Below are 25,411 nucleotides of genomic sequence, written 5' to 3'. Positions count from 1 at the left end.
TGTAGATGTAGCCAATGATGCAGATCTGAGCCAATAGCCTAATAACCTTTATTATTATTTTTTATTTCTGAAATGATTGGTCATTTCTCTCATTTCTCTCCAACACTATTTTGATAGTACACTTTCTGTTCCTGCTTTTGGCTGGATTCCATTCCCAGTCTCAGACTGAAGTGGTGCAGTTGTACATTTAGAGCATCTTGTGAGATGATCCTCTGCAGTCTGAGGGCTGAAATCCAGCAACCTGTTTGAGTCCTTTCAGATCATTTTACATAAAAATGAAAACAGTTACAGTAATACGTGGTGAGCTGTGTCATGCCACTTACAATTCTATGTAACCTGAGAGTAAATAGAATACATATGATCCACCTGATGTCATTTTAAAAGATGGTCGTCCCAATGTGAAATATATAAATATGAAACAGTAGGTTGGAGGGAGGAAGGAAAGATTTTTGATCTTATTCATGTTGTTCTGTTTATTTATATATTATGAATTCATTTTGCACCCCATGGGTAGTTATTTAAAGAGGTGTAGGATGTAACAATTTTGAATAACCAGTAGGTAATCTAAAGAGATGATTTTTTTCCTGTTTTGAGTCATAATCGAGGTTATCTCAGCCTAAGCCACTTCCAAATGCAAATCAGCAAGCTTGTTAAGTTGCTTTTCAGGTTGCTTGAGCACAGCATAACTGTTTTATAAACCCATTAGGCCATCCTATTTTTATGAGTGGAATTATTAATGTTGCATTTTGGAAATCTGTATAATGTTAGAGACTTGGAGGAAAATCCTAAATGGGTTTAATGTTAATCTCCAACGCAAAGTACAAAATGGAATGACGCCCATCAGTCCCTGGAAAGCTTATAGCCCTTACTGCTGGAGCAGTGACAAAAGTGTTGGTTGTAAAAAGAGACTCACTCATCTAAGAATTGTTGACTGGAAATGTGTTCAGAAATTCTGAGGAAATCTCTGTTTAAGATCACTAATGCTTGCTTACCCTTGAGATCTCATGGTGCCTATAAAGAGACAACTGGTTGAACACAGGGATAATCCACCTTCTTTCAGTTATTGGAAGAAATGCAATCAAAGAAAAATCTGAAGAATTTAGGAGAAAAGAGACATGCACACACACAAATCAAAACCCATAAAAAGGGGATGAAAAATTGCCCTATTTTTCTGAAGGGTCCTTAAGATATGTATCATATTTTCCTGCCTGCTTTGGCATGTCTATGTTCTCCTCCACATCTGTGGGATCTAATAAACCTTCTGTCCAGAATGACTTTGCATGGATACTTTGATTTCACTCTTCTATGTTAATATTTGAAAAAAAAAGGGAAAAATTATCTGCTGGCTGTAAGGAATTTCCTTATACAAACCCATCCCACTAAAAGCTCACATCATGCCCCCATTACACAGCATTGCAGCACCTGAGACCTTCCCCTACTTGCCCTGAAGTCAGAGGAGGTTTTGCTATTAACTTCAACATGGGCAGGAGCATCAACCTGAGTGCAGCAGATATTTGATTGTCCCCATCTTACCCATCAGCCTGCATGCAGCAGACCTTTGATATTCAAGGCGTTTGTGGGGAGAGTGGGTTATGAATTGCAGGTAATGGAATACATTGTTTTAGAACACTACAGACAATATTTATACACTATGTTTTTCTCTTTCAGAATGGTTTCACACCATTGTATATGGCAGCCCAAGAAAACCATCTGGAAGTTGTTAAGTTTCTTCTTGACAATGGTGCAAGTCAGAGCCTTGCTACTGAGGTAAAAAATCAGTTTTTGCTTCATATACACAAAGTTTAATGCAGTTTTTCTCACCAACATTTACAGATGGAGTTTTGCATCAGTCCTTCCCAGACAGAGTAAGAAACTAATAAAATGCTCCCGCTATGAATATTAGTAATGATTTTTGTTCAATTACTTTTAATTGTTTTTAATCATTTTATAGTAGGGAAGGTCCAGATTTTTAAATGTATTTAGGTGTTGCAATGCTGGGTGTAGCATCTCCTAAGTGAATTAAAATTGATGTTTGTTACATAAATGTGTTTACGTTTTAATGATGTTGAATGAAGCATTTTAATAGATGGATCATTGTAACCATAGGGAGTACATAAATGGTTAGAGCAGAGGATTAAGGAGACAACAACAAGAATGCTCTATCTGTCTTGCATAACCATGAACAAGTTCCTAACATTTCTGTCAGTTTTCCTGTGATTATAATGGAGATAATAATAACATAGCTATGAATACTTGAAGGGGGACGTGTTGTGTAAGCACAAAATACTAATAGTCATAGTGACACCAAAATATTCATATACTTTGACTACACTGCACTGAAATCTCTTTTACAGTTTTTTTTTCTCCAAATATCTCAAATTTAGCCATGAGTGCCAATGTGAAAGTCTGGTCTCTTTATATTTTCACAATATACTCTGCTGCAACTCTTCTTAGTCAGTTGACAACCACCAGTGCTGTTTGTACTGCCTCAAGGAAGCCAACATTGTGGCAAGTTGCAACATGTGCTGCTTGTTCTCCAGAAGGGTGGGAGTTTTACCTTCAGAAATACTTGATATAAAAGGCCATGAGGCCTCAGTGGGACCCAGGCTGGGAGCCCTGCCACTGCCCTGCATACCAGTGTGACTCAGCTGGGAGTGTGCCTTCTGTCAGAAGCTCTTAATCAGGAGTGAACAAGATTCCCCCAGATGGGGAGTTTTTGGAGTGCAAGGAGCATTCTCGTGGGCATGAAGCTGTCTTCCTCCAAGTGCACTTTGCAGGAATCTGGTGCAGCCATACATAAATTGGGCCCTAGGTCAGCCCAAAAGACCATAGTATGTCCTGAGCATGATGGAGCCCACAAATCTAATGCTTCATCAGCACTGGTTCAGTATCCAGGGGTACTGTTGTTTCCCAAGCACAAATCTGGCACCTGCTGGCATCAGTGACAATGTGACACCAAAGTCCATCAGATCCATGCAGAGCCATCTTTACCTGCAGATCCATCTTTGTCTTCAGTGGCTGTAACACACTGTCTCTACTGCAGCTCTGGTGTTTTGGGCACACAGGATGCCTCTCATTCTTGGAAGAACCCAGATCTCTGTTCCTGCTTAGGACATCTTCACTCTACCAGATCAAGTCTCCCATTCCTTCAGGTCCCTTCTTTCTGAGATAGGTTCTGACTCCACCAGGGAGCTGGCCTTTTGGAGGAATTTGTCTTCCATTCCATCTTTGGGATATGATTTCCCTTCATTCCCATTGTTGGTACTGCACTGGAACCAGAATCAGTTTTCTCCTCATCAGGAGATTCTGAACTGCCCAATGAATGATTGTGCCCATCTCCTTCTTCTTCTCCAAGGGACAGTTTCCTGGTCAGAAGACCTGATCCAACTGTGGACCAACCTTCACCTCATACATCTTGGAACTGTCTGTACTCGATGCCCTGGGGACCACTGCAACCCACATTGTAATCTTCCTATTATCCATTATACTCTGTCTGCCTGGGCCTATGGGATATCAGCCCATGGAGCCAGTCTGATCTGCTAGGAAGTCTCCCCTTTTTTCTCTTTTGAGGTAACTGCCGTAGCTGGTTCTGGACACGACTCTGTTCTGTTCCTCAACAGATGAGGCAGAGATTCCAAGGTCTCCACCCTCCCCTTGATGACTGTAAGCAATTCCAGGAACTGTTTTGCAGAATGGGAAGGGATCTGTAGGTTCTTCTGGGTGAGGTTTACAACCCTAAACACAGGTTCCTGGGGATCCTCGAGTACTCTGGCTCCAGTAGATTAGAGCTCCCAATTAATAGCCATCCTAGGGCCTGCTGGGATGATGTGAAACCATACTGTGTCCCAACCAAGAGGGCAGAACAGTGATCTAAAGATGCCACAGCGAGATCTAGAAAGCAACACTCCCAATCTACTCTGACTAGGGTGACCATATCTCCCTGTCCCAAATATGTCCATTTGGAGGCAGCTCCTCCCAGCTCCACCAAGCCCCCGGGAGCCAGGAAGGAGGCAGCAGCTGCCAGCCCTCCCCTGGAGCCCCAGGGAAGCTGCAGCTGCCAATGCTCCCTAAGCCCTGGGGAGGTGGCAGGAATGCGGCAGCTGCCCGTGCTCCCCCTGCTTCCCCAAAGTTAGGGGAAGTGACTCTTGCCAGCAGCAGCACAGGAGCAGCTGCTGGCAGAAAAGGTGTTGGGTGGGGGGCGGCCCAAATATAGGACATTTGGTCCCTTTTAAAAAATTAATTGGGATGCCTTTTTGTCGTCCCAAATATGGGACCATCCTACCGAAAATGAGACGGATGGTCACCCTAACCATGGTTAACAAAGAGGGCAAACATCTTGACATAGTGAGAAGGAACATCTTTCCTTTATCTGGTTTCCAGTTTAGGGTAGCCAGTTACCAAGCACAACTTCCTGAGCTAGTCTGAATTCATGGACTTTATCAACCATCTCTCCCATAGCAGGACAGAGTTTATTTCCAGGCTCTTGTCATGGCAAAGGAAGGCAAAATTGTGTCCAGGACCTAATGCTCTCATATTCTCTGAAGGCAAAATTGTTGCCAGGGCCTCTCTCCAATCAGCCGTAGAGGCAGCTGGTTGCATCTTCTGGGGCCATGGCTACTGTCATGGTGATGTGCTTGGAGTAGCGGTTCCATGCTTCAGATTCTCCCAAGGAGGTCCTTCTCTTTTCATGAGACTCATCCGTGTAATCAGAAGATACATGAGTCCCTACACACTTAAAAAAACTCCAGGGCCACCCTCCACACACTCCTTCAATGGGCTCCTCCACTTGATAAACAAAGGCAACTACAGGGAGTTTAGTTCCCGCATTTGGTACATGCTGTGCCTTGCTAGATGACTCCTCTGGCTGATGCATCTTTCGAAACAGCAGCCCTTAGTTTGACTGTGCCATCTCTGACCTCATGCTTTCTTCTTGTTTGAGTACTGTTTGCCAGTCACTGACTGTGGAACACACAGAGGGACCAGCACTTGAAAAAGCCAAGAAACTTACTTTTAGTAACTGGAGTCTACTATGTGGTAACTTTCTTACATACGGAACAGATGTACTGCTCCTTTGTCGATGTTCAGAAAAAGCTGCTCTAATTCCCTTCCCCCTTTTTTCTTCTGTGTGGAAGGGAGAAAATACATTCTTAGTGACCTTTTCTAAATTAACACTTAGACGCCACTAAAATTCAAAAGAAACGTAAACCACAGGAAAGGCCTGATCAGGGGGATTGATTTTTTTTAAACAAATCAGTTGGTTAATCACATGGCGGACTAGTGAAAACATTGTGACATATGTCACTCTGAGAAAACAGTAGTCTCATCAAAACACATTTGACATCTTACTCCACATTGCTTCTGACCACACAGAGCTTCTCTGTTTTTCAAGGACACTGCACTTATAGGAAAAAGTCACAGGAATACAAACAATTCAGATATTGGAGTGTAAAATATAATGTAAAGACAAAGCTTACTTTTCGGTACCTTATTTCTCACTGCATTATCATCTAAACATACCATCGCTCAACTGAAAATATTTAGTGTGTAACTTATGTAGAAACAAACCTCAAAGGGCTCTTAGATAAATCTCAAGCTACACTGTTTGCTTAGGAAACTGGCTGTGTTCATTAAACCTGATAGTGTGCTGGTAGGGTACCTTGGGAGATGGATGTGTCCATACAGTATCTCGAGTTCAAAGTGGTAATATTTACTGTGCAAGAAAGAAAAATTGTGAGTCATCACATCAAGGGTCTCATTACCATGGTGCTAGGCTAGATTGGTGTTGGCATCATACACAGAAAAATGATGTTGAGTGTCGGAAGGGTAGCCGTGTTAGTCTGGATCTGCAAAAGCAACAAGGGGTTCTGTGGCACCTTATAGACTAACAGAAATGTATGAGCATAAGCTTTCGTGGGCAAAGACCCACTTCATCAGATGCAGGACCTGCATCTGATGAAGTGGGTCTTTGCCCACGAAAACTTATGCTCATACATTTCTGTTAGTCTATAAGGTGCCACAGAACCCCTTGTTGCTTTTGCAGAAAAATGATGAGATTTTACTATAACCTGTCTGGGTTTCTGTGACCCAGCGGTCTCAAGGAGCCACAATGCTATTACTTGATTTGGGTTAACTGCAAAGAATAGGGTATACATTTCTCCCTAGCATGTGCTATTCCAACAGTTAGATTTAACAAATCAGCACAAAACAGCGTCTGTAATTCCTTACTGGTTACACAAAAGCCAGCAACACAGTTCACCTCAAGCAACCCAGCCTTAGGCCTCCACCCAGATACCCATATCAAATATGATAAAGATTACCAAAAATGTTGTTCATCATAGAAGAAAGTTCTGCTGGTCCCAAAGGATTGGATACATAAACCTCCCAGGTTAATGACTATTTCATCTCTTACCCAAGAACACACCTACTGTCAACTTATTGATTAACCTAAAGTTTAAAAAAAAAAGTTTAAAGTTTTATTAAAGTTTAATAAAAAAACTAAGTGTATTGGTTGAAAGATCAGGATACATACAGACATGAGTACAGTCGCGAGATCAGATTGATAGTAGAAATGGTGAGCATTGTAGTTAGAAGGAGTTCTCTCAGAAAAAGACCACAGGTTATAGTCCAATGTCCATATTCAGGATAAATCAAGGCAGCCTTGGAGATCTCAGCCTTATAGCTTGAGCCTTCCCCTGCATGAAGCATCAAGCAAACCTGAGGTACAAAGGATCAGGACCCCAGACTTTCTCATACAGTTCCATTTCCTCTTGACAGCTCGGAGTCCTCAGTTGACCAATAGGCAATTCTGGAGATTTTGAAATAGTTCTCTTTCCTAAGCATTGCAGGTAACTGGCTATGCAGCTTAACGTGCGACATTTGCCTTTTCTAGCATTTCCAGGTGATTGGTTATACGTTTCAAAGAGGTACGAATACAGTGATAGTCTTATGTTTACAGTTCGTTAAATGTTAATATTCCTTTTGATCTTTGAGTCAGTAGCAATAATGAGAGATAAGACTCTTCTGTTTATATGCTAACGTCTAAGAAGATGTAAATACACATATGCCTCTGCACGCCATTGCCATTCACATTTAGAACATCTCAAACATTATCTTCTGTGCACTTACTGCATCATTTTCTGAAGATGAATCCTGTCTCTATAGTTTAGTTCAAGGGGTGGCCAACCTTTTTTCTTTGGGGCCCCCTCCTACCCCCAGGCTTAATCCCTCTTGGCCCCAAACTGCTCGCCCACCTACCTCACACAGGAGCTCCATGTTTTGCTGCTGCCACCCCCCACTGCACCTTCTCCAGGCCACTGCTGCCTCCTCCTCAGTGTGGCTGCACAACCCCGCGCCCCCAACCCTCCTACTCCCTTCTCCCACCTACAGTGTGAGTGGCTCCCTGTCCTGCTACACTGAAATAATGGGGTCTCTGCTCTGCCGGCCATTAAACCAATTAAATTGAATTCCATTATTTCATGTGGCAAAGAAAGGAGCCAGAGGAGGAGTCAGTGGCAGCAGCATCTGGACCCACAAATGGCTCCTTAAAGAATTACATGTGGTTTTGGAGCTGTAGGTTGCTGACCACTTGCCCCACAGCTGGCTTTCAAAATGGCGCCACTGGTGGCTCTGCAGGCTGGATAAAAAGGCTCTGTGGGCTGGATTCTGGCCCGCAGGCCACGTGTTGGCCACCCCGGCATAGTTAATGTTGTCTTTAGCTTTCCAGCTGGGTGTTCTCAAAATCTTATGTAGAACATGCCCAAAATTTTTATGTTTTGCAAATGAGCTGGAAATTTTTCTAGACTTCTTGTATTTCCTCAAGTTAGAAAAACCCTGTATTGCCTTCTTTTTGACTTTATTGTCCTTGTACTTTCCAAACCAAGAAGTGATTGGTGGCAAAAGAATCTGTATAGTTAGTGTAGTTTACATAGTTTTTTCAACCTCAGAAATGTTTAGTTTTGTTGAATTTGTGCATGGAAATTAAGGTAACTAATTCGGTGTGTGTGTGTGTGTGTGTGTGTGTGTGTGTTAATCCATGGGCCTGTCCACAATGACAGAGTCTCCTAATGTGCATTGTCAGACAGCAAAATGTGATCCCAAAAATTGCCCTATCCTTCCCCAAATTTTGCGGTGGAGGTATGAAAGAGAGAGTGGTTTTTTTCCATCAAAAGTTAGTGTAAAAAAATAAAAAAGCTGAAATGCAAAATTTTGAAATTTTCATTAAAAATTACAAACTGAAAATAAATCTTTTGGAAAAGTTTTCATGAAATGTGAACAGATTCTGTTTGCTCAGTTGTGGTAGTGTAAGCATCAAAATGCTGCTTTTTACCAGCTAAAAGTTTTGTTTGTTAAAATATCTAAATCAGCCATAAGCATCTAATATTCTCATCTTTCTGCAGTAGATATACCCATTGTAATGTTTATTAAGCCAGTGTCTTGATTGCTTTTCACCTCTCAAATTTTTCCAATTACCCTATTTTCTCGACCTAGTATTTCCTCTGGTGTCTCCTGTACAGTTGTTGAAAGTAATAAATGTCAGTAAGGTGTTAATGTTCATGAATGGCAGATGAACTTTGTGCTGCAATGAAACAATTTACATAGTAGAAGACTTTTTTAATTCATAGCATGTTTCAGCGGATTTTAAATTCCTCATATTTCAAAAATTAATGGAGTGTGTAGAGATGAGCTTAATTTATTCTGAAAAAATTCAGTTTATTTCAAACAACTCTTTAGGGAAGGACAATACATTGCTACAGGACATAATTAACATTTACAATTCAACATGATATCAGTTTTATTATTGTATATACTTTGCTGCTGGTTCTTTTAGTAACTTGTCTGGTTGTTCTTGCAAGACTGATGCAGTAATTTCTCTCTCCTTCTCTGATGTCTGTATACACTTGTCGCTTTCTTTATGTCTGTATAAAGCCAGTCCTAAGTCACAGACTAATTGGAACTCATAGGTTCTGATCCGCTAATATTTACTCCCTTTTTATGGCCTTGTAATTTCGTTAACTCAGTTTTAGTGAATGGGACTCCACATAATAATATCTGCACAGTCAGTACTGCTGATTCTGGATTGTATTATTTCTGATATGAATGCTACCAGTTTCTTTTTTGTACGTGTCGTCTTTGAATATCTTTTGAGCGTCTTCATCATTTGTCTACAGGATGGCTTCACACCTTTGGCAGTAGCCTTGCAACAAGGCCATGACCAGGTGGTTTCACTCTTGCTGGAAAATGATACAAAGGGAAAAGTCCGTCTTCCTGCTCTCCACATTGCTGCCCGCAAGGATGACACAAAGGCTGCTGCTCTGTTGCTGCAGAATGACCATAATGCAGATGTGGAGTCAAAGGTTAGTTGTTAAAAGAAGTAGGATCAGACAGGCTCCAAATGATATACTAACTACATGGGTTATACAAGGTGAAGAGTTCCTTTAAGAATGTGTTTGTTTCCCCTCTGTTTCACATGATCAATAATACTGATTCCTTTGTACATGTTTCTCCTCTTGTTTAAAATCAAAGTTAATATGTGGAGTAGAAAACATGTAAATAGAAAAAAAAACAAGGAAAACACTATGCAAATAATTGATTGTATTTGAAACTAAACCTAGTGTCTCTAATGTGCAGTAGGGAGCATGTAATCAATAAAATAGTCATGTGATTAAAGTTGTGGATAATCCTATTACTAAAAAAAACCCCTCTTTTAAAAGTGTAACAACATTAAAATAGATCATTCAGCTTCCATCTGGTCTAGCTTCTTTTCTGTGCCTATTGTGCTTTCTTTCATCTTAGCTTCCCTGCCATAAAGCTATCATGAAGCTTTTTGCATCCATGTCACCAGTAGTCAACTAACCATTCATTTTTTCCCCCCTTTGCTTCCCAATGTTTTAATCTAGATGATGGTGAATAGAACAACAGAGGTATATATAAATATATATATATATATATTTGCATCATCACTCTTTCATAACTTAGTGCTGCTACATCATTTCTTTCTCCTCCTGTCTGCCTTGCCTTTTATAGGATAGATACCTGCTTTAGACTAAACAAAATAGCATGTGCCAGAGAAGAAGTAGTTCAGTTACCAGGGCTTTCTGCAGCTGAAAATAGGGTTTTAAAAGTAAGGGTAAGCATTCTTTGAAACTAATTACCACAATAAATGAGTTGTTGCATAAAATGAAGGCTTCTGAAGTTCTAATACTGTAGATGGTTATCTGTGTGAAGAGCTGCAGACAACCCTGCCACATTGTGCATCCAGAACGGATTCTTTAGGCTTCTGCATGACACTTACCCTTGATGGTGTCAGCAAATAAAATGATCTTAGAGTGGTACTAAAACTGCAAATCCCTCAAAGCGAAGCAGTGACAGCTAGCATGGCTGAAAGGCTGGATAACAATTCAGAAGTGCATCTAGTTCCCATAAGTTTCCATATTTTGGAGGACTGATTGAATTGCTGCATGTTTTAGCATTTTTTTACAAGAAGTAAAATTACTTAAACATGTTTAAAAAAAGTTGATGAAGTGATGTTATTGACTAGGTATTTTTTAATTAGGCTGACAACTTGTGGTTTCTTAACGTAACCCAGTGTGATTGCCCACAGTGGGAGAGCGATCTTTGTAGTACTAACCCTTGGAAAAAAGCCACATTAATCATTTAAAATGGTGTTTGATGTTGTTTTAATTAGCATCTGCTTTGAATTTGTAAAGTCTTCTTAGCCAATATCATCGAGTGGCTAGCATTTGAACTGCTGAGAATCACTAACAAAAAATTAACTTGCAAGGCTAAAATAATACAGATAACAAGTAGATATTTCTAGTTAGAAACTAAAATCTCCTCTTAAAAGGATAAATTGAAATTCAAATGCCTTCTGGTGTTTATGTGGAATTACTAAGAGTCTAATCTTAGTCCAGTTCTAGTAGCATAATCATGTTAATTTTTTGCCTTTTGCTTAGTAATATGATTTTATGTGGCCCCCCCAGTGAGTGAATAATAGGACAGAATGTAATATTAACTTACATAATTCTGCTTGCTAGTTTTTGTCAGTGATGACAAATAAATATTGCAGAAACAAGGAGATATTACAAAACTTAATTGGGTTTCTTCTTTTTTACCCCCCCAGAGTGGTTTTACTCCTCTCCATATAGCGGCTCACTATGGAAATATTAATGTAGCTACATTGCTATTAAATCGGGGTGCTGCTGTGGACTTCACTGCAAGGGTAAGCATAAAAATCTTACAGCTACGTTCATTTTGTATAAGCAACTTTTTGGAACATTCCCATTCAGAGATAAGGACATATGCTTTATTCTTGCCATTGCTATGGACTTCGTAAACCGACTTCTAGGATACAATTGTTAGTCTCAGTATATGTGTAGGAAAGATAGGATGTTTACAAAAAGTGGAATTTCTGTCAAATTATGACCTCTAAATAAGCAAAATATGGATGTAGGACCAAAATTTAGAAGGCTAAATCAAAAACCAGAAAAAAAAACTATTTTATATTACAAATAAGAGGAGTAGCAAAGGCTGTGTATCCCCATTAGTCCATTAGGAAGGAAAAACCATAAGAGAAAATGCAGCAGTGGCCAAAGTGCTAGATGACATTTTTGATTGAGTTTTCATCAGTTTGATTCAATGATTGGATAACTAGCACAGGGAGCGTCAGTGCGAAAAGGATAGTGCCTTAGGCTAAAATAGGGAAAGAGCAAGTTAAGAACTACTTAGATAAGTTAGATGTCTTGAAATCAGCAGGGTCTGAAAACTTTGTCCTATAATACCTAAGGAGCTGACTACAGATATGTCTGCCTATGTGTGAAACTGATTGTTCCTGCCTAAGTGGAGCGCTTTGCGTTTGTCCTTGTTGAATTTCATCCTATTTACCTCAGACCAATTCTCCAGTTTATCCAGATCAGTTTGTAATATAATCCTATCCACCAACATTCTTGCAACCCCTTCCAGTTTGGTGTCATCCACAAATTTTATCAGTGGACTCTCTATGTCATTATATAAATACTGTTGAAGATGTTGAACAAAACTGGTCCCAGAACTCATCCCTGTGGAACTCCACTTGTTATCCCCTTCTAACATGGCTGTGGGCCACTGAGAATGGTTATCTAACCAGTTATGCACTCAACTTGTACAAGCCCCATTGAGGTTGTATTTCCCTGTTTTATTAATGAGAAGATCATAAAAGACTGTATCAAATCCCTTACTAAAGTATAAATATGCTATATCTTTTGCATCCCCCTTCCCCACAGGGCTTGTTATCCTATCAAAGAAAGCTGTCAGGATGGTTTGACATGATTTTTATTGAGGGGAAAAGGGTTCACTCAGGTTCTGTTGTTGGCTAGTGTGTTCACTGCAGTGTTGATCATAATTTTACTACATAATTTAAATTGTGAAAGCCAAATGTCAGCGTCTTAGGGCCTGATCCCTCTTGAAATGTGTGGACAGACTTACTGAGTATTGAGTCAAGCTAACAGTTCAATGTTAAAGATGAAAGATCAACTCTAACACATGTTATGAATGAACTTTGTAGTTTCTGGAACAACCTAATGACTGTTTTACACATTAGTAGAACACTCCATCATTAATTGTAATTTACAATATCAGCTTAGGAGAGGCCCAGGATTGGAAGAACAGGATGTTCACAGGCTGTAATTAAGATGTGTTTGCAAAGTTTTCTGGTGAACCTGCACAGCTGCTAACCATGTTATTCATGGTTTTCACTAATAATATTGGTCTCTTTTTTCATGACCACTAGATTTACTAAAATGAACTGTAGTGCTGGGAAATTTAAAACTGTCATGAAGCTCAGTCAGATATTTGACACGTGCTGATTAGGAGAGTCAGGGAAGGAGGGGCCTGATGTCAACCTCGTCGCACTTCAGAAACTAGGGGAGGGATCAGTGTTACTAACCAGTCTCATACAAGGCCTATTATATTAAAATAATCACAGCTCTTATGCCTCAGCAACTCAGTTTTGGATTAGAGACCTTGATCAAGGAGCAGATTAAGAGTTGTAAGAAAAAAATCTTGAGTCTTCTGAAGATCTGAGCCCTACACCATCAGCTGTTGTTATGAGCACAAAAGCATGCAGACTATTTAATTAACTGAGATGTCTGCTGGGAAGAACAGGGAGGCTGACTGGGTGAGTTGCCCTGAACTGTTTCTTCTGCTTATGAAAGCTGGGCAGGAGTGTCAGCAGCACACATCTCTAGCCTTTTTTTGTAGTTGGTTTCTACTTGCAAAATCTAGAAAAAGTGGCAGGGAGAGATGCAATCGAAGAGTAAATAAGAAAAGTGCACACTTAGTTTGCTTTTTTGTGCTTTTCATACTGACAATAGTAGAAGTGTTTTGCAGGGAGATGAAATAAGTACTGCTACAACAGTGAATTTGTAGACAAATAGAGCAACCATTATATTGCTCAGAATAGTTTGCAGACGTGAACGCTAGGCAATAGGAGCCTTAGTATGGTACTCTGCCTGCTAGGCTGCAAGCCTTCACAGAGTGATAAAAATTGACCTGTTACCACACTGTTACCTGGACACCTCTTACTGTTGTTTTTATTCTAATAATATCCATAATATTCTGGGTGCTGCACACAAAGGAATAAAAGACCCATTTTTGCAAATTTTACAATCTAAGAAACCAACCAATATACTGATGGTGTCAGTGATGGATCCCATTGAAATATATGTAAACATTTTTACATATGATATAAATATTCTCAAAGGCAAAACCAGCTATTAGATACCTGGGCTATGTCTACACTAGAGGGTTCCTCAAAAAACCTCCGCACTTCCTCTGACAGCATTCTGACTCTCCACAACAAGGAATAATGTGTTTATCGACAGAAGCTGTCAACAAAAAAACTGTGTAGATACTCCAGGGTCCCTCTGATGACAGACAGTGCTTCCAGTTCACCGGGCAGCCCTGTTTGCTGAGCTTCTGGTTGGCCATTCTGTCAAGAGAGCAGCTGGGCAGTCTGGCCTCTCTCTGAAAACAGAGCAGATTGCTCTTTCGATCCACTTTTGTGCATGGATGTGATCTGTCAACAGAAGTTTTGCTGGAAGATCTCTTCCGACAGTAACTTCTGTTGACATTGCTTTAGTGTAGACAGAGCTCCAATGAGAAGTGGGTGCTCACATGTCCCTTTTACCTTTAAAAATCTTTCCTTTTATATATTTCCTTTTGTTAAATAAATTTGCATCAGTTATACGTGGCTGCCTTTCACCCTAACCATAGTTAGTTGGCCAGTGTCTTATAGGCATTCATAGAAGCTGAGCATTTTAAAGAGAGATTTGGAGGACAGAAGGTGGGAGACCTTATGAATCAATTCTCAGAGGTTATTTATAGACAGAGGGCAGCGTGACAGATGTGGGAGAAAGGGCTGAATTGGCAATGAAATATAGTGAATATATTTTCATGTGAGGAGGTAGGGAAAGACTGGACAAAATAGGGTGGAGCACATCTATGAAGGGGCTGGAGGGTGAGGGCAAGAAGCTTGTAACTGGTGTGGTGTAAGAGGGGAACCAGCAGACACCTTTAGAAAGGATAAGGACTTGGCCAAAATAATGGGCAAGAAAGAGGATTTTAGCAGCACCATGGAAGGTGTTAGGGAGGCCAGTGAATAGGCAGTGGCAGAAATGCTGATGGGAGAAAAGAGAACCCAACAAGAGTTATGCTGTGTGGGTAGAAGGCTAAGGCCTCTGTGCAGATAGCAGTGTTGCTATGAAGCGACTTTCCTCACCCTTGCAGTCTGACACCTTCCTGTCTCTCAGCTGTGCTTCCCACTTTTCTCTGCACTAATGAAAAATAAGCATAAATCCAAGGCTTGTTATGGAGTTATAAATCCTGCAGATCTGGGCACCTGTTGACTTTGAGTGGGCCCTTGAAACTGAGAATTGGAACTGAATCTGCTTCAGTTATGGACTCTTTAAATCTGATGATTGATAAAGTTTGATTTTGGACCCTGGGCTCTGGCAGCTCCCTCATAGTTGCTCACTGTGGTCTCAGGGTGATGAAAGCCCATTACCACTCTGGCTCATTGAAGGATGTTCTCCAGAACTTTCCACCACAATCAGTCCTAATAATAATCTTAGTTCTTCTGCCCCTGTTGCCAAGGCTCAGCTTTGGCGGACTCCAGTGTTGGTGCAAACTGAGAGAGGCTGTTGTCAGCAGTGACTGATGTCAGAATGAGGAGCAGTGGTCTCAAGTTGCAGTCTAGGTTGGATATTAGGAAAACCTATTTCACCAGGAAGGTGTGAAGCACTGGAATGTGTTGTCTAGAGAGGTGGTGGAATCTCTATCCCTAAAGGTTTTTAAGTCCTGGCTTGACAAAGTGTTGGCTGGGATGATTTAATTTAGGATTGATTCTGCTTTGGGCAAGGGGCTGGACTTGATGACCTCCTGAGCTCTCTTCCAGCCCTAGGATTCTATGATCACTATTTAATTGCTTGACAGCCCTGGCTGTTTTTTGTTTTGTTTTGTGTTGTTTTTCAAATCCATTTTTGAAGCATTAGAGTAAGTTTGCATTTTAATAAGACTCTCATCTTACTTTTGGACTGAGGTGCCTATAAGGGTTTAGTATTGAATATTGATATTGGAGAAACACATGGAAGAACAGCGGAAGACTGCCCGATTGTCATGCTCGGAATTTGCTATAGCATTACGACAAACTCCCTTACTTCTTGTCATTACAGGTTTTCATTTGTTTGTTTGTGGGAGTACATGCCAGTACTGAGTACTGGCACCTCTGCCACAATAAATCAGTATTCCCAACCAGCCCCGCAGCAGCAGGGGCCAGCAGCCAGAGCCCCCACCACCCTGCCGTCAGCCCCAAACCACAGGAACCCCAGCTGGGGAAGGAGGAGTTGAGGTTACCTGGCAGCCCCTCACCAGGGAGCTGGCTGGGGCACAGAGCCCCACTGGGAGCCCAGTAGTGGGAACCCCTGCGGTGGGGCTGACGGGAACCAGCTGAATACTGGCCCCTTTTTTTTTACAAAAAAGCATTAGTGAGAAGTATTACTAAATTTCTAGTTTTTAAGTATTTTCTGCCAGTGAAATATTTTATTTATCTATACAAATGCATGTCTCCATATATATACTGTACAATACCCACTATGAAAAATTCAGTATTCACTACCAAAGGAATCTTCCTTTGATTAAAATTTGAGATGCCGCAGTACCGCTGTCATTGCAGAGGACTAAATCGTACATTGTTCGTGACCTCCAACAAACATGCACAGACTGCAGTGGGATGGTCTGTGATGCTTTTGAAATGAGAAAATGAGATGTGTTTTCATCCTCATGAGGAAGCCTCAAAAGTAGCTGAGAACTATCAAGTTCATTTCTCAGTTTTTTGTAATACCTGCCTTCTTTAAGAAATATTGCTCTGGACTTAAGATGCATGAGATAAAACATCACAGAAGAAAAGGGGAGTATGCTTCTGCATAGGACAATTAACGAGGGCGAAAAAGGATAATGTGTTCTCCTGCCAGGCTGCTGACACTTATTTGCCGCCAGCTGCTCACTATGTATTAATGATATTTTGCTACTCAGCAGTATGGTAATCAGCATTGAATGGTTCCTTTAAAACCCACTTCAGACACTAAACCTGAATGTTTATTATGAGATCCTGTACGGGACCTCAGTTTTTCTTATTTCTTTTTCCACTATTTGGAATCCTGATTGAAGCGTCAGAGGCTGCTGATCAGACGAAGCAGCAGGAAATTGAAAATGCACTGTGTTCTGGTTATCAATGAAACACTTCAATTTTTATCAAGAATGACTTCTGCAGATTCCCTATTCTCAGAACACTGCCAAGCAGCCACAGTACTAGTGGGGAGGATTGCTGAGTTAAATGAAGGCTGATCTGCTGAAAAAAGAATCAGAGTTACCTCCTAAACTGAGGAGAATAAGTTGGGCAAACACTTGCCATGGGTGGTCTAGGTACACTTGGGCCTGTGTCAGTGCAAGGAGCTGAACTGGATGACCTCTTGAGGTCCCTTCCAGCCTTATGTTTTTATGATTCTGTTCCTGGTGTCACCCACAATACACAATATATGATGTGCCAATATGAAAGTTCAGTCCCACACCAAATGGCTTGCAGTCTGAAATGAACGGGGTAATTGTACACAGGGGAATTCACAATTGGCTTAAGTAGAAGAAAAATCATAAGAATGTAATACTTCAAGTTGTAGAGCAGAAACTAACTGTGTGCCTATAGAAAGTCCTGTGAACTAATGAAGTCCCCAAAGTTGTAAATGGAAATAAGATGGGGCGTGTATGGTTCAAGAGCTGTTTAGTTTATTGTAATATAATATTCTGATTCTTATATGTGTATGTCACAGCCGGTAAACTGTTCCTATAGTGACACACTGAAAGCTAGGAATTGCTACAATAAAAAATAATAATATAATATATGGAGATACACATCTCATAGGACTGGAAGGGGCCTTTGGAGGTCATCAAGTCCAGTCTCTAGGCAGGACCAAGCACCATCCGTGACAGATTTTTTTTTAACAGTGAATCAGAGTGTCATTCGTCTAGTCCCAATACTCTACCTCTGACAATATCCAGTATCACGTGCTTCCAGGGGAGCTGCAAGACACCCTGCAGACCTGCACCAGTGTAGGACATGTTTGAAAGGAGTTTCAGATTTTGTGCTGCAGCAAATGTCTTCAGTAGTTCCTTGATGTATTTTTCTACCTGAAAAATAAAGAGAGAAACTTTTAGAAGGTCAGTCAAATAAAACACACCCATAAGACAGAGCTGATGGGAGTTTACTACGGAATTCAGACTGGCAGATTTGGTGTGTGTTTGCTGATACCAGAGTTTTGCATTAATACACTACACCAAAGCTGCACATGTTATGGGACTTTATTTTTATCTCTGGATTCAGGAGTCAAATACAAAGAACTCAGATTTCGTGAGTCTGTTTATATATTGTCACTAGACACCCTAATTGAAAATTTGGCTTGAGCTTTAGTCTCTCAACAGTTTGTGTTCATAACTGCCATGAATGTATTTTTGCTAATAAGAGAAGAGGCCAGTAGTACGACATAGCTGGATGGGATTTATACATAATGGGACTGATCCTACCCTGAAGTCACTCCTTCTCTTCATTCATTAATCCAGTTTATTGACTGGCTGAATAGGTCACTCAAGAATATCTCTCAAGGGGGATGTGGCATACACACGTTGCTTGTGTAGTTGTACCAGCCCAGGAAAGAGGAACTGAACTTGGATGATTCAAAACTAGTGTGTTACACTAGATCCCTTAACTTCTGTAGGTTTTGCTTACTATCTTGATCACAGCTGGGTAACATCATCAACTTTTTAAATCTTCTGAACTGTTGGTCAGGAATTTGAGTAATTTAATCTAGATGTGGTTTTGACCAATAGCCCAGTCTTCTTCCTTTGTTGCAAACAAATGGGGCAGATACATAAATACTTCCAAAATGAAAACAATCTGTGTTATGTCACAGTTCTCAGACATGCATTTTTAGTTCTGCTCCTGCACCATTTGAGACAATTGGAATTTTGCAAAGACAATACAAGGTTGGACTCATTGTAACTATATGGTTTATAAAAAAATAACTTTTTTTTTCGTTAATCATGATTGTTTTGTCAATGCAAATGGCTCTGCCATGAGTTTATTGATAAGAGAACCAGAAATAAATGCTGTATGCTCTTCTCTGTCATATCATTATAATTTACCATAACCAGAAATGGTTATATATTTATTGTTTTATCTTTGTTTTCACAGCTCCCCCAGACACGCTGTTAGAGCCTGATTCTCAGATTCATTCCTTGTATTTTTCCCTGCTTTAAAGTGGGCATGTTACATTTACATGCACCTTCAGGCCGTTGCCCAGAATGAAGTAAAGCAGCTTTGTGATAATTGAGGTTCATAATCTTAATTTTTAGAGGTTTTTCCTGCCTTTTTTCATACTCTCCCCCAATTCTTCACTCATGCATAAGGCTAGTGTTTTGTCTTCCAGATCAGTCATAGAATCATAGAATATTAGAACTGGAAGGGACCTCAACACCACTCACGGGAGGACCAAATATTGTCTAGATCAGGGATGGGTAATAATTTTTGACTGGGGGGGGGCACTCCAAGAATTTGGGAAGTGGTCAAGGGCTGCACTCTTCCATGAAATTAGCAGAAGAGATGAGGGGTCTGGGATGGAGGTTTGGTGCAGAAAGGGATTGGGATGCAGGAGGTAAGGGATTGGGATGCAGGAGGGGATGTGGGAGGGAGGTTGGGTGAAGGAGGAGGCTGTGACCTGGGGGAGTGGTGCAGGAGGGGTGAAGGATGTGGGAGGGGTTTGCAACTTGGGGCAGGAGTGCAGGAGGGGGTGCAGGGATTTGGGTTGTGACCAAGGGTAGGGGTTTGGGACGCAAGGTCTGGGAGGTAGTTGTCACGAGGGGGAGCAGGGATGCAGTGGGTTTGGATTACATGACACCTGGGTTCAGGAAGAGGGGAGAGAGTTGGGTGGAAGGAAGGAGCTGTAATGCCCTAGGCAGGCTCTGGCCAGGAGGCACTTACCTGGACAGCTCCCATCCAGCAACCCAGCAGGTTCCTCAGCCAGGGTCCCTGCCTTCGATGCACCCACAGATGCTTAGAGCAACTGCCAGGGCCATGTGTGCTGCTCTGAACTAAATGCTGTGAGCCCAGGGGTGGGGTACTTCACATGCTGCCTGTCCTGCAAACAGATACCTCCTGTTGGTCAGAAGCCAGGCAATGAGAGCGTCAAGATTTTGATGTGGGTAAGGTGCAGCTTGATAAGCCTCTCCCTCCTCCCACAGGCTGGCAGTGTTCAGAGAGCCCCGCAGCTGGCTTTTCTGAGTGCCGAGCTGTGGTGGGGCAGGCAGGGAGCTGGCTGAGGCTCCTGCAGGCTGATTTCAGTGGCTTGGTCTAGAGCTTAACCTCCCTGACAAGAAGTTTTTCATAACATCCAACCTAAACCTCCTTTGCTGCAGTTCAAGCCCCTCGCTTCTTGTCCTACCCTCAGAGGCTAAGGAAACAATTTTTGTTGCTCTACCCTGGGCTTATTCCAATTTCTCCACATCTTCCATAAAATGTGGTGCCCAGAAATGGACACAATACCCCATATGAGGCCTAATCAGCACAGAGAACAGCAGAAGTATGAGGTCTCAAAATAATTATTCTGTTATTTACTGCTCATATATCGTGCCCTAGGCATACATGGTGCTTTACAAAACAAAGAATGAGTCCCTTAGGCTGTGTCTAGGCTAGCCCCCCAACTTCGAAGGGGGCATGGTAATTACTGTATAGGGAGGTTACTAATGAAGTGTTGAGGAGTAAAGGGACTTTGCAGTAGTGTGGGCACTTCACAGTACCCCCGGCTGACCCATGGCTACACACAGGCTACATGCAAGCCAGCACATCCAAGTTTCATACTTTGAAGTTGCTGCGGGGAAGATTTAGCCAAATGAAGTGCTGCATATGCACTGCAGCACTTCATTAGTAATCTCCCTGCAGCCTAATTACCATGCCCCCCTTTGAAGTCGGGGGCTAGTCTAAGACACAGCCTTAGAATATAAGAGCTTGAGCTAGCACATACAACCACTGGAACTATTCATTATTTCTGGGTATAGTCTCATTGCACTGAGTGCTCAGACGTCCTGGAGCAATGCATGGAACCCATGAAATGAAGGTAGCAAAAGCATGCCTCCTTGCCAGGTCTCTCTTCCCCAGCTAATTAAAATACAGACATTATTTCCTGGGATTTATACTGTATATACTTATTTTCAGGCCTTTTGGCTAAGGCAGATTGTGGAGCTGTATTCTGTCCTGGCAGGTGAATTGACTTGATGCTGTAATGATCTATAATGTCATACAGCATGTATAGAAGAGCTGCATTTTTGTCTCCCTGTGAAAATGTTATATATCTTGTGATAAGTTAATATGAGCTTTCTGGTACAAAGTAGCAAAGGTATAGATTAACAGTGAAACATTATGTAAGCCAAAGTCATAACATGCTGACGTAAGTGTTCAACATACTAATCAAGAACAAGTTAGCTTGCCACAATCTGTAAATATTGATTTTTTTGCTGTTGTTCTAATCCCCTACTATTTTGAGAAATCGTGAACTGAACAGTCCATTGGCTGTGATGTAAATCTAGATAGGACAGATGCTCTCAGTAAAACTTAGCTGTTTCTGTTCAGTCATTATGAAGTTGGTTGCATACAGCCAGCTGTCACTACTACCCCGAACAGTGACAATCATACTTTTTAAAATTGTATTCATTTTAGTATTTTGGCTATGTTTTCTATTTAAATCTCTTTATATTCACTAGACTGTCTATAATTGTGATCACAGTAATTGAGAGTTTGAATAAATGGCCGGGACAGTACAGAAGGTCTGGGCTTCGTCGTGGTAACCTGGCCCAGTCTCTATCTATGGAGAAGGGGAAACACTAGATGTGAGTGGCATTCTGACTGCGTAGGCCATTTTGCAGTGCATGGAGCAAGGAGCCATGAGAGGGAACTTCAGTTGCAGGTTGAATGTTGGGCAGGCTTTTTCTCCAAGTCCTACCAACCTCCCTGTCAACTGCCCGCTCTCTCTTTTCCCTGCTGTGTCATTTTTGCCTACTTCTCTACCATGAAACAATTAACAATTTCTATTACAAAATCATAGTGTATTATTGAATGTTTGCTCTGTGAGCTTCATAGACCATGTTATAGAGAACCCACAATAGTATGAAGAAACATCTCAGCTACATGTATTTAAAAAGTGTTTGTGAATTAATGATGTAAATAAATAACCTCTCTGTGTGTAGCAAAATGACATACTATTGTGCTGCTAAATATTATTCAGGAACAAACATTACAATTTATGCAAATATTTAGTGTGACTTGAAATGTATCACAGTATTTACCACAGCAGGTTGGTTAGAAGTGATTGCTGTGGTGATACACCTTGTCAAATGCTGTATGTCTGTAGAATTTACAGAAGATGCTCAGTAATGAATTGTATTGTTGTATTGTGGCTTTTAAAATAAGGAAGATTTGCTTGGAAGCAGTTTTGTCTTGTGATCATTTCCTTACCAAGCAAAGCTCAAAAAAGCTTTGAGGAGTATGGGTCTTTAATATAATGGTTCACCTGTGTAGATGAATACATAGTCTTTCTGGCTTTCTCATCTCGTGGGGAAACAAAACTGTATTTGTGTCAGCAGTGGTTGTGAAGCAGTCTTAGTCTATGAGTGAGTGGTGAACTAATGAAGGAGTATCACCTAAAAGTGTACTTTATGTGCTTTACCTCCCACAGAATGACATCACTCCATTACATGTCGCGTCGAAGAGAGGAAATGCTAATATGGTCAAACTTCTGCTTGATCGAGGAGCTAAAATTGATGCCAAAACAAGGGTAAGATTAAGTGTGAATGATATCCTTTTGGCATGTCTGCTTGTAAACAAAAGAAAACTTTCACTTTCTTGGCAAGCTTTGGTGAGAGTACAGAATTATCTTTGGTTGAGATAGTCATTGCAAGTGGGCGCTAGTGTTTTACCTCTCATCCAAATAATGTTCAAAACATGTTGCTATGTTAAAGCTCAGAGCTCATTTCCATGCGAGCTAAGCAATACGTATCTTGTCTCTGGTGTCTTATGAAGCCCACTGCTAAGTGGATCATTTGAAGACAAGAATAATTACACCTACTTCTGAATAAGCCCTGAAAGTATTGTGTACAGTTTATATATGCCTTCTAGAATTTGAGCAGCAGAGGAACCCCCTCTCCTGTAACTTTCCCAGCCCCCATAATTGTAAAGGGATAAATTCTCCATGTGCTCTCAGAACACGTGTGGGAAACTTGTCAGCTATCTCTTTATTTTAGAGGTCTTCTTCCCACACTTTTCATAGAAATCTCCCCTTCCTGGGTGAAATGTGCTGGATTAATATTCCTGCAGTATGGACTCTTTCCCTTAGCCATTGCATATGTACAACACAGGCACAGTATTGTTGATTGTTCTCATCTTTACTCTGGAGGAGCTACCTCTTAGAAAGAGAAGGTCATCAGTGCTTAACTGCTTTGGTGAAATTGGCAGCAATAGTGCCAGAAGTGGTATTGGGTTTTGTGATGCAGGCATTTGTCCACTAAGGATGTAGAGTGATCTAGGACATCAGAGCATGTCGGTATATACCACAGAACAGCAATCTTCGTATTAACTGATTTGGATAGGTGCTTAGATAATTTATTTATTTAACTACCAAAAAGTAATTTACAAATTCAACTTAGAACTGATGCTGCTGCATTCTTCCCTGGCTGTGTTCTTTGCCTCACTCTCTGCAAGTGCTTGTTTCTGTGACTAAAATGATCTCTGAGAGTGAAGGGAAAATGGGAACCATCTGCAAAATGTTTGACAACTTTCATTTTCATTGTGCACCATCCCATTCTTTTTTATATTTCTAAAAGTTCCTCACTGAAAAAAATCAAACCAGCAAAGTGATTGAACTGAAGAACATCTTTTTTGTCAGAACAACAAAGGAGTTTTGTGACACCTTAAAGACTAACAGATTTATTTGAGCATAAATTTTCATGGCTAAAACCCACTTCATCAGATGCATCTGAAGAAGTGGGTATTGCCCACGAAGCCTTATGCCCAAATAAATCTGTTAGTCTTTGAGGTACCACAGAACTCCTCTTTGTTTTTGCAGATACAGACTAACATGGCTATCCCTCTGAGAACTTTTATCTAGTTATTATAGTATCAACAGCTGCCACTTAGGTTTTTTGTATGTTTTAACTGTCTTTCAGATCTACTGCAAAGTGTGTTTAGGTACATTCATGTCTTCAGCTAACTGTACATTCTCTGTTGCATATTATAAAGAGGAGCAATTCATTACATTTTTGTTCTTGGATATGTGCCTTCACTTTATTCTTCTTTTCTACATGTTTATTTTCTTTGAGTCGTATTCTGTGATACTGTTAGCAGATGTTTGATTTCTTCATAAAATGTTTCCCCTTTCTCTGATCAGTGAATATGAATGAGGCTAACGTCCATCTCACCACATTCTACTCAAAGTCTTAGTTGCAGTTGTTTTTTAAAGTTCTGGTGAATGTTATGTGCCTCTTTTAATTTTGTATCTGTGTTATCTAATCATGGGAATTTTTTATCATCCTTTGGTTATATCTCATGCCTGATAACTGATAATGTGTGTACATCTGTTGTATAGAAGTTTTGTTGATGATTTCTCACAAGGCAGCATGGTATATGTGGGGTGCTAAATTTGGATTTTTTCATGTGCATTGATTCCTGTTTAGTGCTAGCTGTTCTTTATACAATCTCCTCATTATGTTAATTTGTTAGCCTTTGGGTATGTAAGAGTCGCATATCATATATTGAAATTAATAAGTTTTAGTTTACAAGTTTAGCAAAGACCTAGAGTTCCCTATTCTTGAGCTATAGTCCAGTGTCACAGTTCTTGGATGTGGGACATGCAAACGTGGATTGACTGTACCTGATCATAATTGAAAATGTGATGTACTGAAGGGTCACCAGCATGTGTGTCCCTGGTCAAATTTCTCCGGACTTCATCCCATAGAACTGTTGATCCTTTGGTATTGTAAATTCCTTCCATTGTGCATCTCAGTAGCTCAGACAAATTCTATAGTTATTCACTGTTCAGCTAAGACCAAAATACTACTACTTCAGCTCTAGTGTTTTTGCTTCACCATGGCAAAGGTGCCCTTCATGTATTCTTTCCAATGTACCTTCTCATCACAGTGAAGATTTTTGTTTTTGTTTTTTGTTTTTGTTTTAAACTCCTCTTTGAGTGCTTAAGAATATGCAGGTGGGGAATGTTATTTCTTTATCAATTGTCTACAGTTAGTGTTGTGGCTTACAGTCTATCCACGTATCAGGTAGCAAGGCACAGGATGATTTTGTCATGTTCACGTGTACTGTTACTGTTTGTTCCATATCTTCTGGTTGTACATCAAGAAGTGGAACATAGTCTTGATAGCCGATCAACAATGATGAGGTAACCTCCTTGCTGGAACTGCAGAGTAATGTCAAATACTTTTGTCCTCAAAAATAATCACTATCCTTAGAGGTGTTTTCTTGTGCATTGCTACCAGTAGTTTATGCTCCTCTTTTTTTTTTTTTTTTTTTTTGGTCTCTGAAACTATGACCATTGAGAAAATCATGACATTTTATATAGCCACATGTACATCTTCTTTGATGTTCACTTATATTTTTTATGTCATTGACCTAATAGTATATATAGTAGCTACCCATTTCCATAATGCTGTGGAAATATAGCTTCCAGAGCTGCTTTTGAAATATTTGTGAGAAGATGGTCTCTTTCAGTGGGTCAAAAAAATTGCAGAACTGATTTTGAAGTCAGTACATGTCCTCAGAGTCTCTTCGATGCTC

At 40.6% G+C, this 25,411-nt stretch overlaps 1 protein-coding gene across 5 annotated transcripts in view; it reads left to right on the top strand.

Annotated features, from left to right (window-relative positions):
* The window catches only part of ANK3 (ankyrin 3), a 508,469-nt gene that overhangs the window by 298,825 nt on the left and 184,233 nt on the right, over positions 1-25,411 (top strand). For all 5 annotated transcript variants that reach the window (XM_075000148.1, XM_075000144.1, XM_075000145.1 and 2 more), the window contains 5 exons: positions 1,669-1,767; positions 9,168-9,353; positions 9,897-9,920; positions 11,120-11,218; positions 22,305-22,403. In XM_075000148.1, the coding sequence (XP_074856249.1) occupies positions 1,669-1,767; positions 9,168-9,353; positions 9,897-9,920; positions 11,120-11,218; positions 22,305-22,403 (507 nt within the window). The remainder of the gene's footprint in view (positions 1-1,668; positions 1,768-9,167; positions 9,354-9,896; positions 9,921-11,119; positions 11,219-22,304; positions 22,404-25,411) is intronic.

The sequence above is a fragment of the Carettochelys insculpta genome, chromosome 7 (assembly GCF_033958435.1).
Source record: "Carettochelys insculpta isolate YL-2023 chromosome 7, ASM3395843v1, whole genome shotgun sequence".
NCBI lineage: Eukaryota > Metazoa > Chordata > Testudines > Carettochelyidae > Carettochelys > Carettochelys insculpta.
This window is presented reverse-complemented; position numbering and strand designations above follow the sequence as displayed.